General features: G+C 37.6%; 1 protein-coding gene across 3 annotated transcripts in view; it reads left to right on the top strand.

Moving 5' to 3' along the window:
• CNTNAP2 (contactin associated protein 2) overlaps positions 1-16,766 on the top strand; it is a 1,166,415-nt gene that overhangs the window by 783,993 nt on the left and 365,656 nt on the right. For all 3 annotated transcript variants that reach the window (XM_040547669.1, XM_040547670.1, XM_040547671.1), the window contains one exon: positions 13,295-13,414. In XM_040547669.1, coding sequence (XP_040403603.1) covers positions 13,295-13,414 — 120 coding nt within the window. The remainder of the gene's footprint in view (positions 1-13,294; positions 13,415-16,766) is intronic.

Here is a 16,766-nt window from a genome sequence, read left to right as displayed (position 1 = left end):
TATTTTATTTAAGCCTAGTGAATCCTGTAGGTCTGTTTACTTTACTGAAATGTGGAGATGCTACTGTTTCATAAAAACTGTTTTTGTTTATATTATTAGAAGTATGTAAATGTGTTTATGTTTGTGTTTTTTTTTTTGTTGTTGTTGTTGTTTTTCCTCAGTAGAAGTCTTAGTTGTACAGCTCATCTAACACCACTACTTTTGTTTTACTGCAACCATAGAGTCTTTCTTTGAATCTCATCTTGCAAATTTTTAAGCACATGTATCCCTATGTAGCTTTTACATTAGGGAATATGGATGAATTAATCATCTGATCACTTGTTTAGAAAGCTTTCAATTTTTTTTTTCTTGTGACTGTGGTTCTATTTTATTTGCTATGCTTTCAATATGGTTTTATATTCAGAAAGAATTAATAGATGCTCTGAAACCCAGAGGAAAATGTAACACAATTTCTCACTACTTTTGTTTTATTTGAAGCTATATCTGGTACTGCTACTTGAAGACAATGCAGAAATCACTGCATTTCGGAGATGCATGCTCAGTCTAACTGAGCTGTACTGGCTTGTTAAGCCTTTTTGAAATTCTTAACTAGGCTCCTTTTCAAATCTATTTTTGTTTTCTTCATTTCCATGTTTCTGAATTTCTTTGTGCTTGCCTATCAACCTCAGCAGTTTGTTTCTTTCTTTTATTATTTCTTTTCTAATCATCTGCTCACATCATGTTTCTTTTCACCCACTCTTTTTATTTGCTTTCTTCCAGCAGTTTAGATGACAGTCATGAAACATATTCTGCAGATTAAAAAGCTGTATTGGACAGAAGTTGAGAGCTTCACCCAGGTCCTAATCACTTGAACTACTTATCAGGCAGCATGTTACTAATAACAGAAAAAGATGTGTTGAACATCACTGTAGCTGAGATGCAGGAATCTGTAGGAAGTTTAACTGCAACAGTAAATAAACGGGGAAATGATCACAGGAGTTAAGTTGTGTACTTTGACCTTGCATGACATTTGACATGTATTCACTATGCAATGTTTTCTGTTAGAAGAAAGCATGTCATGCCAGATCAAACAACCCAAAAGAGGCAAGGCTGCTGCAGTTCAATGTCCTGAGGTCCAACCAATAGCAAGCCTAAAGATAGGCTTTGTGTGCGTGTGTGCGCAACAGGCACCCATATACACAACATACATACATAACTGAGCAGGGTGGAGGTCCCCCTGGAAGGAGTATGTATACATAAGTACAGGTCAGTTCTCTCCAGCATCTGGGCTCAGAGACATGGTCTGCCCATTGGCTGGTGCTGGATCCCAATCTCCCCAGCTGCTGACACCAGGACATACAACACCTGAGGTGGTAGTCCAACTCCAGTTGCTGGTGCAGACCATGGCATGCACACACACAGAGCTGGCCAGAACTTTCCAGGTCCCTTAGGTGACACCTCTGCTCCCTATGCACTCACTCCCAGAGATACCTAGGCACTCTCACGCACAGAGCTAGTCATTAGAGACCCACTAATCCTCCCTTGCTCCCAAGCCGCTTTCACCTGGTTGCTAGCTAGTCTGGCGCAATCTTCATTAGACATCACACACCTGTATTGGTCCTGTGTCTGTCACCATGGACACAGGGGCCCTCCAACCTGTAGTCTGACTCCAGATGTTGACACTCACACCCCCCATACACACATGCGTACAGAATAGAGAGTCCGTCAACCAGGAAAAAGTTAGAAGGGAATTTGATAAGAAGGCAGGACAGATTGTGCTGTTCATGTGCAGAGCAAAACCAGACAAGTGTACTGACCAGCTAACTATTTACACTTTTCCCTCTTTTTCTCATGCTTTTTCCTTCTCCAGGTCCCCTACCCCCCTCCCATTTCTTGCCTTTTATTCTTTCTCTAAACATCCTGTATGTCCTCTGTGATCCTAAAGTGCTCTTCCCCTGCATCCCATGATGTATCCTACCCCTAGACGGCAGCCCCCTTAGTCCAGAATGTTTATGGGAGAGCTGCTCCCAGTGACTCATGGTGATGGGTGTCACACCTGGACACTGGGGCTGATGGTTCTGCTGGGACAACTGCAAGGAGGACCCCATACAGGACGTTCATTTCTCTGTAGTCCTTGATTTGGGTTGCTGCCAGCCATCGTGTCCCTGTGCTCCTTTGGGATTGTGCAGATGGGTCTTTGAGCTGGTGGCTCCTGTGATGGGCCTGGGAGCAGATGGGCAGAGGATTATTTGGGTTCCTCTGCTGCAATTGCGTGTCTGAAGTCATCTGTAGGTGTGCAGATGAGCTTTCAGCACACTTTCCTATGGTTCCATCCCCTCAGTAAACAGTCTAAATACATACTCTGAAGTGCTGCTGTTGAAACAGCAGTGAAAGAGAGTACATGCCAACCAGTGCAACCTCCAATCTATGTTACTAATTTCACAGCTCATCCATTATGTGAATGAGATGTGAAAATGATTTCCAGTAAGTTGCCAGGACACAATCATTCCCACTTGAAAGTAGTAGAGAGAGAAATATGAAAAAAGAGACATGGAGCAGATGTTTCTGCTGACATTTTTTTGGCAGTTAAAAAAGTTGAATTCTGTTGGCGTTGTGAGTTGCTCAGTGATTCATGTAAATGACAAAGATGATGCATTGGTTCTAAATTGATGTCATGTTGATAGAGGATGTTTTCATTGAGATAATGTAAATGCTGATATGCGCATTTGTTTTCATAATGTTTTAGTTCTTTTCTGTTTGTGGAAACAAGTGCTCAGTTTCTCCAGAAAATGTTTGCTTAGGTGTCTGTAAATCTGTGTGTATAGCCATTGTTTTGTAGGTAATTTAATTTTTATTGTTGGTGTGTGTATTTTTTTGTTGTTGTTTGTTTGTTTTTTCAAATATAAGTTTTTGATGTAAGGCTTTAATAATGCTTATTTTGTTTGACCAGTAATATCTTTTTTAATAATTTGAATAAGTTTTATGCCAGTGAAAGTTGTACTAAATATGGTCAAGCAAGGTACCACATTTTCCTCCATGGGATTGCAGATTATAATTGTTACAGAGACAAAACTATTTTGGGAATAGAGGTGGTGAGGCTTGGGAGAGGGTCAGGAAACAGTGACAAAAACAACTGTCAAGGCCTGTAAAAGTAACAATTAAGGTTCTTTAAATTATCATGGGAATAATGCATTTTGGAATTAGTATTCATAATAAAACCTGACATTATAATCTCTTCACACTCTGTAAAGAGAATGTCTCTTTGTGCAGGTGGGCATTATTTAACATTGATAAGGAAGTTCAGGACTTAAGATAGACCAAACGCCTTGTTATCCAAGGCAGGAAAGAACTGGTATGAACATGGTGGGGAAAAAAATGTAGTTTTACTGTTTGTAACCACTCATAGACATCTTGTATTAAAATAATATTCCAGATATTTCCATAACTTTTAGCTAAATTTACATCTCCCCTACTTTTGGCCCTCATATAATTTGCTAAGATTTTCATTTCTGTATTTCAGTACACTTCATATTGCAATCAGGTGTTCATTTTACACAGCTGGGAAATTGTGAATTCAGGCTTGCACCTTGTCTCCTCTTCTCTTTTCTATTGCCTTGTCAATACAAAGTAAGTGGGAGTGGGAGCAGAAATCATACCCTTTCTTCAGGGGCATGGATTTTTCAAGTTTAGTCTTTATACCAATCTTGAAACCTTTTGCATGGAAGATTGTGTTGGTATCGGTTGTTCTCCTGTTGACTCCAGCTGGAGAAGACTCAAACTCAGCATCCCTGAAGCTTTCTGTGGCTGGAACCAATGTAAAACCAGCACAAGTACTGTGAATATCCAATAGTTTCTTTGTCAGTCTTCCCCCACCAGATGCAGTGCCTGGTTATGGTTTACAGCTACACAAATGTGCCAAACCATCCACATTTAAGATGAATCCGTGCAGTATGTGGAGCTTGGCATGACTTGCCATTTTCAGTTTCAAATGTTTATATCCTGAACAGTGTTTATTTCAGTCACGGAAAACCATATCAGAATGTGGTTTTAATAAATGTGTTTGTCTGTCCTTGAATGATAAGTCATTCTCCAAAGTACCTTGTTAAAAATTGGTGTCTAATTATACTTCTTTCTTGAGATGTCTGTAGGCTGACATTGTTACAATGGTGCTAATTGCCTAATTTATGGCTTCTAATTTTAAATCACTGCTAGGTTTGTTAAAAAATCCATTTTTGATCAGGCATTTGTTTCTAAATTCATTTTTCTTCCCTCCACACTCCCCAAAGGAATGAAAGAACAACCTTAACAGAGGAACGGAAACAGTTTTTGTTTGCTATAAAGGGAATGTCTTTCTTCTATATTTATAGCAAATTCCTGGGTAGAACCACTTTCTGGTAACTCATTGCAGTTTTCACCCCCATGGCAACAGAGTTCTTTATTATCCCAGTGGCAAATAAAATCATGCTCTTTCTTATCCTACCTTCTGCTTTCCTCCCTTGGTTACCACAATGGTAATTGCCTTGTTTATCACCAGCAAAAATGAGCCTAAAGTCAACTTGACACAAATTTGGCAAATTTCCACACATCTTATTATTTTTATTTTTCTCTGTGTTTTAATTTCCTTTCAATTTCTACAGGGCATATTTGAATATTGCACTAATAATGAGAATCCTTTACAAGTTCATTAGCTCACAGTAGGAGGGGAAGGGAGAGCGTGAGGCATGTACAGCAGCTGGGAAAGCAGCAATCCATAACTTCAGAGCTTTAAGAAAGATGAAGCTTAGATCAATGGCAGCAGGAAGAAAGCTTGTGCTCAGTCACGAAGGATGGAAAATTTTAGCCATGTGACAACCAATGCAGCAATGGCCAGAAATGTACACTGGTCCAGCCATAAGCACCATAATTCCATCTGTTGGTTTACCTTCACAGAATCACAAAATGGTTAAGGTTGGAAGGGACCTCTGGAGGTCATCTGGTCCAACCCCACTACTCAAGTAGGGATACCTACAGCAGGTTACCCAGGATCATGTCCAGGTGGCTTTTGAAGGTCTACAAGGAGGGAGACTCCATATAAATGAGAAGAAGCAAATTCAGACAGATATAAACAGAATCTGGCAAGCATCTATTTATTTCACAAAGTGTCTTAGGATGCAACCATTATTAGTAGACCAGCTTTTTCCTGTTTGTGGTCATGCTTGCTAGACTTTGGATGATAAGAACTGGTTTTAGTTATCACATTAACTGTAGTTACAAAAGTCATACGTAGTTGTGTTTTGCAATACATGCCTAGTTGTCTAAATTTGTATAGTGCTTGGCTCAGCAAACCTAACCAAGTAAAGTTAGCAAAATGAGATATGGATAATATAGAGTACTTCTTAAAATTAGCAGAAATGGACAAGAACTATGTGGTGAGAACTATGAAACCTTAAAGTGAGTTTCATTGTCTCAAAGGGGGGAAATTCTAGTCTTACACTTAAAAGAACAAGGAAACCTTGAAGAGAACCAGCAAACTGGTAGCCTTGAGCTAGCAGAAGCAAGGGAGATAAGCGATGAAAGCTAGAAAACAAAAAGGAGGAAAACAGCTGAAGGAAGATTCCAGACTGACCCATGGTAACCATTTGCTCTTTAAGGGTTGTTAACATATTAAAAAACACACCCATCAAAAATGCAAATGTATGGAATTGTGGGATTGGTGTTCCCCTCCTTGCTGGTCATCTGTAATGCATAGGCTCAACAGAGATAAGTTATATGAGCTAAAATAACCAATCAAAAGTAACCAGAGATAGTTTCACAAGTTAGCTGTGTATAAATAATGGTGAATCGAGTGAGAGGTGTGCTTGCTTTGTGAAAGATTGCCAAGCACCTGATTCTGCAGAATTATGTAATTAACCATTTAATTAAAAGACCTTCATGTGTATTCTATGTGTGATTTTTTATTTTTTTTTTGGCAAGGCACACCAGCACAAACTTACAGATAACACAACCTTTCAGGGCTAATGCTAGTGCTCAGTCACCCACACTACAAAGAAGTTATTCCTCCCGTTTTTCATTTTGTGCCTGCTGCCCCTTGTCCTATCATTGGGCACAACTGAAAACAGCCTGGCTCTGTCTTCTTTGCACCCTCTCCTCGGGGGTTTATACACATAGATAAGATCCCCCCTGAGCCTTCTCTTTTCCAGGCTGAACAGTCCCATCTCTCTCAGCCTTTCCTCATAGGAGAGGTGCTCCAGTCCCTTCATCACCTTTGTGACCCCTCCATTTGACTCTTTCCAGGACTTCATGTCTCACTTGTCCTGGGGGTCCAGAACTGGACACAGTATTCCAGGTGTGGTCTCCCCGATGCCGAGTGGAGCAGAAGGATCACGTCTCTTAACCTGCTGATGATACTTTGCCTAATACATCCAAGGATACTATTAGCCTTCTTAGCAGCAAAGGCACAGTACTGACTTATGTTAGACTTGGTGTCCACCAAGGTTCCTAGGTCCTTTTCTGCAGAGCTGCTTTCTACCTGGGTGGACCCCAGCATGTCCTGGTGCCTGGGATTGTTCCTCCTGTCATTGTTTTGGCTGGGATAGAGTTAATTTTCTTCATAGAAGCTCACACAATGCTGTATTTTTGATTTTTGATGAAAATAGTGGTGATAACACACTAATGTTTTTAGTTGTTGAGGAGTAGTGCTTACACAGAGCCAAGGATTTTTCAGCTTCTCATGCTGCCCGGCCAGGTAGGAGGCTGGGGGTGCACAAGGAGCTGGGAGGGGACACAGCTGGGACAAGTGACTCAAACTGACCAAAGAGATATCCTATGCCATATGATGTCAAGCTCAGCAGTAAAAACTGGGTTAAAGAAGGAGGAAGGGGTGATGTTTGGAGTGATGGCGTTTGTCTTCCCAAGAATCTGTTAAGCATGATGAGCCCTGCTTTCCCACAAGTGGCTGAACACCTGCCTGCCGATGGGAAGTAGTGAATGAATTCACTGTTTTGCTTTGCTTGCATGCACAGCTTTAGCTTTACCTAGTAAAGTGTCTTTATTTTGACACCCGAGTTCTCGCACCTATACTTCCCTGATTCTCTCCCCCATACCACCTGTGGAGAGCGAGCCAGCAGCTGCATAGTACTTAGCTGCCGTCTGGGGGAAACCTCCCCAGGTGCAGAACTCTGTGCTTTTCTTTGTTGAATTTGATGAGTGGTTTTTTGTTTGGTTTTGTTTGTTTGTTTCTTTTTAATCATTCTGTCAGTAAAATAGATGTTATAAAGCTTTTTGGGACCAAGGTCGGTTAGATTATCTTTAAGGTTCATCTCAGCCATGTGATTCTGCTCTTAACACTAAATATGATCAGCAAAATAATTCCACTCTTTCTCTTCTTCTCTCTTCTCCTCTCCTCTTTTTTTTTTCTTCAAAAATAATTTGGACCCAACTGAACAACCTTTTCCTGGAACATCTTGTATAATGATGTAATAATTATTTAATTATGTTAATAATGGCAGAACTAAACCAGGGTTAAGATAAGGTTAAGTTATCTTGCATTTGAACTTCCGTGAGTAAAATAGCTGTGCTGTGTGTAATAGGTTCTTACTAATCTCACATGGCCACAGTGCAAGGATGGTATGGTTTTGAGCTCTTAGAATTCAAGTTTGAACTGCCCAACTGCAAGAGCAAACCAAGGGCCCCTTCAATGGCTGTATCCCAGGAACAGAAAAAAAAAAAAAAAAAGTCAAATATTAATTTCACACTGAAGGTGTGTAGAGATGCTAGGGGCTATGCTTGCCTTTAGGACTGAAATTGCTCAGTTTTGTCTGTGGGGGTAACCTAGTTAGGCTGAGAAATTCTGCTTGCTCTTGGTTTTATCTCTTGGTTTAATCTCCCACATTCCAGAAACATGACTGCAATGGCTTTGTCTTTGGCCAGTCAAAAGTAACTTTAAAGTGTATTATAATTTGATGAAAGCGTGCCTTTTAAAAAAACCTTAGAAGTTGAGGATATATGAGGTTAATGGTATTTAGCTACTTATAACTTGGGTATTTGGGGAAATTTCAATGTTCTAATTAAAAATAATAGGTACTTCAAAATGCATAAAACATCTATTTCTGTGAACATTGCTGAAACATAGCAATATCTTCATGTGGTCAGGCATAATCTCAGTGTTTTGCAAAGATTACTTTCCTTTTCCATTTTTGCTGGTATTTCATTCCTGGAGAAAGGATCTAAAACTGCACAGTATAATAAAAAATAGCCGTACAACTCTAGACATGTGGAGTCAGAAAGATTTTGCAATTAATGTTAATTTCTAAAATTGCAGGTACGCCATTTCAGTGTAAAACTGTTTCTTGAGTAAATTTGTTTTTTCTTCCCCTTTCTTGTCTGTTTATGCTTTTAAGCCCTTTAAAGGGGCTCAGGAGCTGAAACCAACTTGGTTGACCTGAATCCAAGCACCTTATAATTCTATTTAGCTTTCAATATTTTTCTGGGAAGTTGAAATTAATGGAGAGGAGTAGCAGGACTTTGTGGATCTGATGTACTTCCTACTTTTGTCACTTTTATGATCATTTAGTTCCATCATTTCCTGTGAATCTACACCTTTCTTACACCCTCATAAAGCTAAGGAGATTTACTCTTGCATTAGTAGCAGTTTAGAGGAGTTTATCCCCTGCCGCAGCCATATTCACTGACAGAAACAAAATGCATTTCAACACATTCATTATGTCACATAGTGCAGACTGTCAAGCTAGGTCTCATAATTATAATGAGGTTTGTACTTATAAAAGGAAGATATTTGTTAGCCCTAAATGAAAACTGCCTTTTTACATTGTGTTGCAGAAACTTTAGTTTACCAAGGTGCTACTGGAACCCTGTGGGAACAGCATGTAAAGTGACAAGAGTTCTTAAATCCTTTCTGTATTTCAGTTATTCTGCATTCTAGAAATAACCAGCAGCAGTGCCAGCAGCTGTGTAAGCTGCATGGGATAACTCTTGATCTTCACTCCAGTCAGAAAGTAAAACAGGATTAAGACCACATTTCCCTCAATGAATAAACAGACATTTAAATCTAAGAGATGACTGCTTCCAACTTTTGGCAAACAATCTTGAGCTAGAAAAAACTCTATTATGTAAGCTTGTTGTCTGAACTCTTTACTTTTACCCAGATATTTAAAATGTAGGATCCTAAAACTAAGAAAGAAATGTCTTCCTTGATCACTACCTCCCTTTTGGGGTTCAGATAAGCAGTTCTTCTAGGAGAAGAGAACCCATGAGTATATACAACAGTGAAAATGATGTAGATTTCTGTGTTAGTTTTTGATTTACTCCTAAGTTGTTCTCCCTTATTCTGCTTCCCTAGCCTAACTTTTGTAAGAAGAAAAACTTCACGCATCAAGCTGTGCTAAAGCCCACTGTTATGGATGTTAGCTTAGTCAATAGTGAACTACAAAATGCATTGGTAATTGTTTTTGTCAACTGATAAAAATGACTAGATTTCTGCTTAGACTACTACAGTTAAAGAAGCTTGGTGTTTTACACCAGAAGTTTAAATGAGATTTTTTCTTCTTTTTGTACTTCTTTTTACTCTATGATAGAACACTGCCAACACCTTTCAAATTTTAGCATAAAATGGGTTTGGTGGCCTCAGTTTTATCTGTATTATTCAGGTGATTAAATGTCAAAAAAGGCTATACCATCTTTTTTGTGCTCTTTCTGTTGTTGATTATTTTCTTCTGCACTTTTTCCCTGACCCTCAGAACTCAGATCACTGTTCTGTCCTGACCAGGTTTTCATCACTTATTTCTCGTTTACAGTTTTTGATGTGATATGAAAGAATGTCAAGTTGATTGAGAAAGTCATTTGTAGAGTGTGTTCTTTTTGTGTTGGTTGGTTGTTGTTTTTTTTTTGGGGGGTGGGTTGATTTGTTGTTGTTGTTGTTTTTTTTTCCTCTTCTTCTCAGAAAGAATATTATTAACCTTCTTTTGATTTAATACCTGCATGTATTACATTAGAAGTTGCTATTCTGGCCAGAAATGCAGATGTAGTGAGTTTTATCTTCATCTTGAAAGATTTTGATATTTAATAATATTCTGAATTCTGTTAAGAGTATATATTGTGTATTTGGACCAGCTGCCAAGAAAGCAAATGCATATTTTTGCTATTTTACTCCTACTTGCTGGAAAAACACAAATCTGTTGCCCTGTGTCTTTCAGTTCCTTTTTTTTTTTTTTTTTTTTTCCTATCTCCCAGAAGAAATCCTCAGTAAAAAGCTCTTCCTGTTCTTGTTCCTGCAGGCATTTCTCCTTATTTGCATATGTACTCTATAGATGTTATATCCAAGTCTTGAATTTTGCTGACTTGTCTTTCCTGAATCTCTTAATTGTTTTCTTTATTGTAACCTTCCCCGGTTTTCTGATTTAAGCTGTTTGCTTTGATTGTGCCATGGTCTCTTCCTTGCTGTATTTTGTTTTCATTTTCATATGGGATTTAATGAACTTGTTGTCTTCCGAAGCAATGACTTGTTAAATGCTTGTCCTTTCATCTGTTATAGCTTTTCTTTGGGTTTCTTACAGCTTCTATTTTTACCTTTTCACCCTTACACGTTTGACTAATCTTTCTGCAGCATTTCAAAAGCCCAAAATGGAAGGACTGAATCATGATGTGATCCTGTGGCATCCTGTCTTCTACTTCTCTGAGTTCTTGGTGTCATGTCTTACCCTGCTTCCCTTCAAAGCCTAATCTTCCTAAGGCTTTCCACTTCTGTTCTGCTGTTTATATTAGTGACTACAATTAGACATCTGAATTCAACATAAAGGTCTTTTTCTTTCATCAAGTGTCTCCATATACCAGAACATGATTGTTTCCTATTGAATCTCAATTACAAATTATTCTGTCAGTATACTAACTTCACTTATCCTTTCATTTTGTTCCTGAATTCCTGTTACATGATTTGTACATTACTGCTTCTTAATTCAAGATCTATCCTTTCATTTTTATTTATTCCTGATAATACATTTTCAAGGTCTTTAGGTATGCATCTACATAAGAATAAAACCTGCCAAAACCCCATCACATCCTCATAAAAATATTTTTCCATAAATTGAATTTATTTAGAATATCTCACTGCTTTGTCTTTATTTCAAGAACTATCTTCATTTCCACTGTTTGGTGTTCAACATTTGGTTGATACTTAACAAATGATGACTTACACAAATTTATCCTTTTTGTGCTGTTAAATAACTACCAACCACTTATTTCTCCCTTTTGAGAAGAATAGAAGGCAGGGGATTGAATCTAAACACTTTAATTTTCTGTAAAATATTCCATGTCATTGGATAAATGAACAGTATAGCTTGTTAGCTTTTGTCTTCTCTATAACACTTTAACATTTTTTTTTCTTCCCATTAGCATCTCTGTTCAAAGATTGACTTATCTTCTTGAAAGGAGCAAAGTTGGAGAAAAATGTGGCTTTACATAAAGATTTGGACACTACAAAGCTCCCTTAGTTTTCTGAAATAGTTTAGAAAATGAAAAAAGTCCCCAAATTTCCAGAAAATCATAAAGAGTATTTGTAATCTTCTTTGCTTGACCTTGAATGGATCTATTAAAATTTATGACACGTCACAACTATGTTAACAGAGATGCTATTTTGTGGTTACATTGAGATAATATATTGAGAGTTAAAGATACATTTCTGGAGAAAAATAACAAAAAAACAAACAAAAAGATTATGAATTACTTAATATCTTGTAACTGAAAATCTGTGTAAAATGTCTGAAAACAGGCAGAGTGTCTCCTTGATAATGAAATAATCTGTTGATCTTAGTTTGGGGAGCAAGGAGGGGAAATGTCTTGGAATATTTCACAATTTAATTACAATGTCTACTTCTTATATTAAATTGACTTTAGACCCTGTAATGAACAAGTAAAACCTTACAGAAAATTATTTTTCTTGTAGCATCAACAAAGAGATTCTCTTTATGCATATATAATAATCTTTTGCTTTGCATTTATGCCACATCAAAATTGAAGTTTTCTTTTCAGCTCCACTGTCCTTCCTGCATCTTGATAGTTGTTTGGAGGTCTTTAAGTGTTTGTGTGCACATATATGTATGTGATCAGTCACCCACTTACAATCAGCGCCCAACAAAACAGCTCATCCTTATGGACATTTGAAATAAAGCCAGTCTTTGCAGGTCAGCTGTAAGAATTGCCAACAAATAGATTAATTTGTAGAGTGGTTATGAAGTCTGGTTAAACAAGCATTTCATTTCTTTTAGCAGCTGATTGGTTAATTTCAAACAAAAAACTTGTAGCATCTGGTCCTTGGACAAGAGAGAAGACTTACCAAAAAAACCAACAAAAAAAAGTAGTAGTCATTTTTTCCTCCAAATTTGCATTTAAAATATTAATATTTGTATAACTTTAAAATATATAAGTTTTCTGTGCATAAAATGACTTTTTTGTTGTTTGTTTATGGATACTACACATCAAAATAGTCACGCATTACAAGGAAAACAAGGTGTATTATTAGAAAAGCATCTCAACAATGCTTACTATATTCTGATATCTGAGCTATACTTCATAACACAACCTGACAAGAAGTTTTATGAGGTGAAATAAAAAGCGGTTTACAGAGGTCAAGGAAAAATAAGAACAAAAAACCTCTGCTAAGTTGGCTAAACTTCTTCTTCCAGTAAACACTGAGAAATTTTAGACCTTGCTGGGACGGAGTCATAGTTATGTAGATATGTAGTAATGTAATTGCAGAGCTGTATAGAGACAGGTATTGCGTGTAGTGAGAAATTTCACAATTTTGAAACTATTTTATTCTGAGTAATAATAATACCTAAAAAATTCTAATATTTACTGAAAGAAAATTCAAAACCTTTTTGATGTGTCTCTTGAAAGAAAACTAAAGGGAAAAGTATGTTGGATCAATAGAAATCTTCATTTGTAATATAAAACTTAAAAAAAAAAAACCACACTATATAAACAAAGTTCTAAACCAAGGTATTTTCAAAAAAAGGTTTTAAGTTACTCTTGAAAAATCTTTGGTTGTTCCTCCCCTCTGACACTTTTCCCCAAGTTATTGGAATTCTCTTCCTATTCTGACTTTTTCTTATGTGTAGAGGGAAAAAAAAAAATTATATGCCTTAAGCTTTTAATCACTTCTGTATTTTTTGGAAATATACTTTGTTTTCTATGAAAGTTAGTGACATTATTTTAATATCAAGGGTATAGATCTTTATATAAATCAAGTCAATTTATTGTTATTATGGATTTTTTCTGCTCCAGGATTTGAAGATCCTTATTGCTGTATTTTATTTTATTCCAGCTATTTATGAACTCTCTTGTGAAGCATACAAACACTTGGGCAAAACTTCAAATTACTACTGGATAGATCCAGATGGCAGTGGGGCACTGGGACCTTTGAAAGTTTACTGCAACATGACAGGTAACTGCATTATATTTGCTAATTCATTTTATTTTTTTTTAATATAGCTGGGAGAAAGGGGAATTTCATAATTCATATTTCTTGGCAAAAGATAAATAATTGTTGAGAGCTTTTCAGGAGAGGGGTCATAACAACTGTAGTCACCATGCAGTATATTCTGAGGAAAGCAGTAGCTAATCCATTTTATAAGCTTTTTGAATTAGAGTTGTTAATTAACTTTAACAGGCCTTTGTATCATCAGTGGTGCATTATATATATATAGCTATTTACCAAAACTGTTGTGTATCAGCACATTTTTATAATCTTTTTGGATTTCAGCAAAGCTTTTGACACTGTTTCTCACAGTAGTATTCTGGACAAAATGTCTAGCACACAGCTAGGTAAATACATAATATGATGGGTGAACAATAGGCTGATGAGCCAGGCTCAAAGGGTTCTGCTAAATGGGGTTACATCAGGCTGGTGGACAGTCACTACCAGGGTTCCCCGGGGCTCCATTTTGGGGCCAGTGCTCTTCAGTATTTTTATAAATAATCTGGATGCAGGCCTCAAATGCATACAAAGTAAATTTGCAGATGATACTAAATTAGGAGGAGCTGTTGACTCTGTTGAGGGTGGGGAGGACTTGCAGAGAGGACGTGACAAATTAGAGGTCTGGGCAATCACCAAACACATGAAATTTAACAAGAGCAAGTGCCAGGTTCTGCACTTGAGATGAGGCAACCCTGGATATATGTACAGACTGGGGGATGAGAGACTGGAGAGCATTTCCTTGGAAAGGGATCTGGGGGTTCTGGTAGATGACAAGTTGAATATGAGCTTATCCTGGTAGCCAAAAGGGCCGGCCACACCCTGGGGTGCATCACGCATGGCATTGCTAGCCAGCTGAGGGGATTGTCCTGCTCTGCGCTGGTGCTGCCTCACCTCAAGTACTGTATGCAATTTTGGGCGCCGCAATATATGAACAATATTATTGTTCTTATTATTGTTGAACTATTAGAGAGTACTCAAAGGATGGCACCAAAGACAGTGAAAGGTCTAGAGGGGAAGACTTATGGCTGAGTCACTTGCTTTTTTCATCCTAGAGAAAGAGGAGACTGAGGGAAGGCCTCATGGTGGCCTGCAGCTTCCTCACAATGGGGAGTGGAGGGGTAGGCGCTGAGCTCTACTCTCTGGTGACCAGTGATAGGACCTGAGGGAGCGGCATGGAGCTGGGACAGGGGAGGGTCAGGCTGGGTGTTAGGGAAAGGTTCTTCACCAAGAGGGTGGTCAGGCACTGGGACAGGCTCCCTGAGGAAGTGGTCACAGCACTGAGCCTGGTAAATTCAAGATGTGTTTGGACAACACTCTCAGACATATAGTTTAATTTTTGTGTGGTTCTATGTGTAGCTAGCAGTTGGACTTGATGATCCTTGAAGGTCTATTCCCAACAAGGGATATTCTATGATCCTCTGATCCAGTGGTTTTATATTTGTTGAAAACTATTTCAGTAATGTCTGTGGTTCATGGGGTATTTCCAAAGGCAACTTTCTCAACATGTCAGATTATTTTTTTCTATCCAGGTATTATTGACTTTCCCACATCTACCACCATAGGAAGAGAATAAAGATTATTTACAAGAAAAATCAAACATTTGGGTTTTCTTGTGTGACTCTTTGTCATCTTTTTAACTGGTGTTAGAATGACTTATCTTAATTAACTTCAAGTAATTTAATGAAGTGATATATATGGTCTCAGAAATTTTGGTCTTGTTGTGTGGAATTTTTATTTTTCTGCCTTTTACACTGGTTTTGTTTGGATAATATCCCATCTGGGCATTCTCACAGATATCCTGTTTCAGTCACCTGCATTGCCATGTTGAGACAGAAAAATATGATAATGAAAAATGAAAATGGGGCAATTTTTTGTTCCAGGAGTTCATTATTTCTTTAATCTGTTAATACATGACAGTTGTCTCAGCTCTTCTTCCTGATGTGAAATATTGGGCAGTTGATACAACAGAAGTGTCCCCTGACTTTCCCCAACTGTCAGCATATAAGTTTGGATTTCAATTATTTGCATTGGAAGTCTGGCATATGTGTGATTCCTCAGACTTCAGCATCAGCAGCTTGAACATGAAGGTACTATTACAAGTTGAAACAGTAGGAGTAACTCTGCCTCTCTAGGGGACTTGAAGAGGGGTGCACAGCACATGCAACAGACCCAAGAACAAGGGCTTGTAGGTAGACAGCTTTTTGGAGGACCAGAGAATACTATTCTTTCATGTTGCCACTAATTTATGTGTTTGAATAATAAATGCATATGTAAAAAAAAAAAAAAAAAAAAAAAAAGGAGCCTGATCTAAGCTCTGGGTTTGCTGTAAGTCCTTCTTGGACTGGAGAGAGGTCAGCCAATTCGTACTGAGACACCCAGGTGTAAAGGCAATCTTTCAAATAAGTGGATCCTGACCCATTTATGGCTTTTTAAATCATAACTAGCACCTTGAACTGTATCAGTAACTAATCAGGCAGGCACTGCAAGGAACAATGCCAAGAATTTCTGATATATTATAGTGATTTCTGCTATACAGAATAACTGCTGTGTTCAGCACTAGCTATATAGCTTTTGGGTACTCTTCAAGGGTAACTTTGTAAAGTGAAAATACAGTGCATTAGTGGTGTCAGGCATGAAAAAAACACAGCATTGCTCATTTATTTTAGACATAAATATACAGTAGAATGTCTTAATAGTGTGTCCAAAACTGGAAAAAAGCAGATAAGAAAATTAAAAGTAAGAGTTTCATATTCCTAATGTTCCTTGTGTACAAACAATTCCATAGTTTCTGTGAACTTTTCATAGTCAGTGAGAGGATATCGTAGGAGATTTAGTTCTCATGCATTTATATACCATGAATGCTGTGTAAAAATAATTTTCCATTTTAACAGAATTGCTCTCAGCAGTTCTTTACTACAAGAAAAACACATTTTGTGCTAATATTCATGTAACTCATTACTTAAATTTTATAAATAAGAAGTTAACAGAACTGTTTCTTCATTAAAATGCAAATGACTGCAAGAAATATGTGAAAATTGATAGGATTTTAACCTCCACTTTTAAAACTGGAAGACTATTGACAATCATTCTTGGATAGCTTTGAAAAGCATTATTCGTAGCACACCACCTATACACATACTGTTTATTGCATCTATTACAGCTTTTATTTTCTTTTAATTATCATCTTAAACATTGAAGGTGGGGAGATAAGCTCCATTCTTAGATGAAAATTCACAATCTAAACCATGATCTGAACTGATAGAGAGTATTTTTGGTAATATATGTACTAGAGATAGAAGAGACAGAATCGGGTTATTTG

This window comes from Cygnus olor, chromosome 2 (genome assembly GCF_009769625.2).
Source record: "Cygnus olor isolate bCygOlo1 chromosome 2, bCygOlo1.pri.v2, whole genome shotgun sequence".
Classification (NCBI taxonomy): domain Eukaryota; kingdom Metazoa; phylum Chordata; class Aves; order Anseriformes; family Anatidae; genus Cygnus; species Cygnus olor.
The sequence above is the reverse complement of the archived record's forward strand: the minus strand, read 5'-3'. Positions and strand labels throughout refer to the sequence as shown.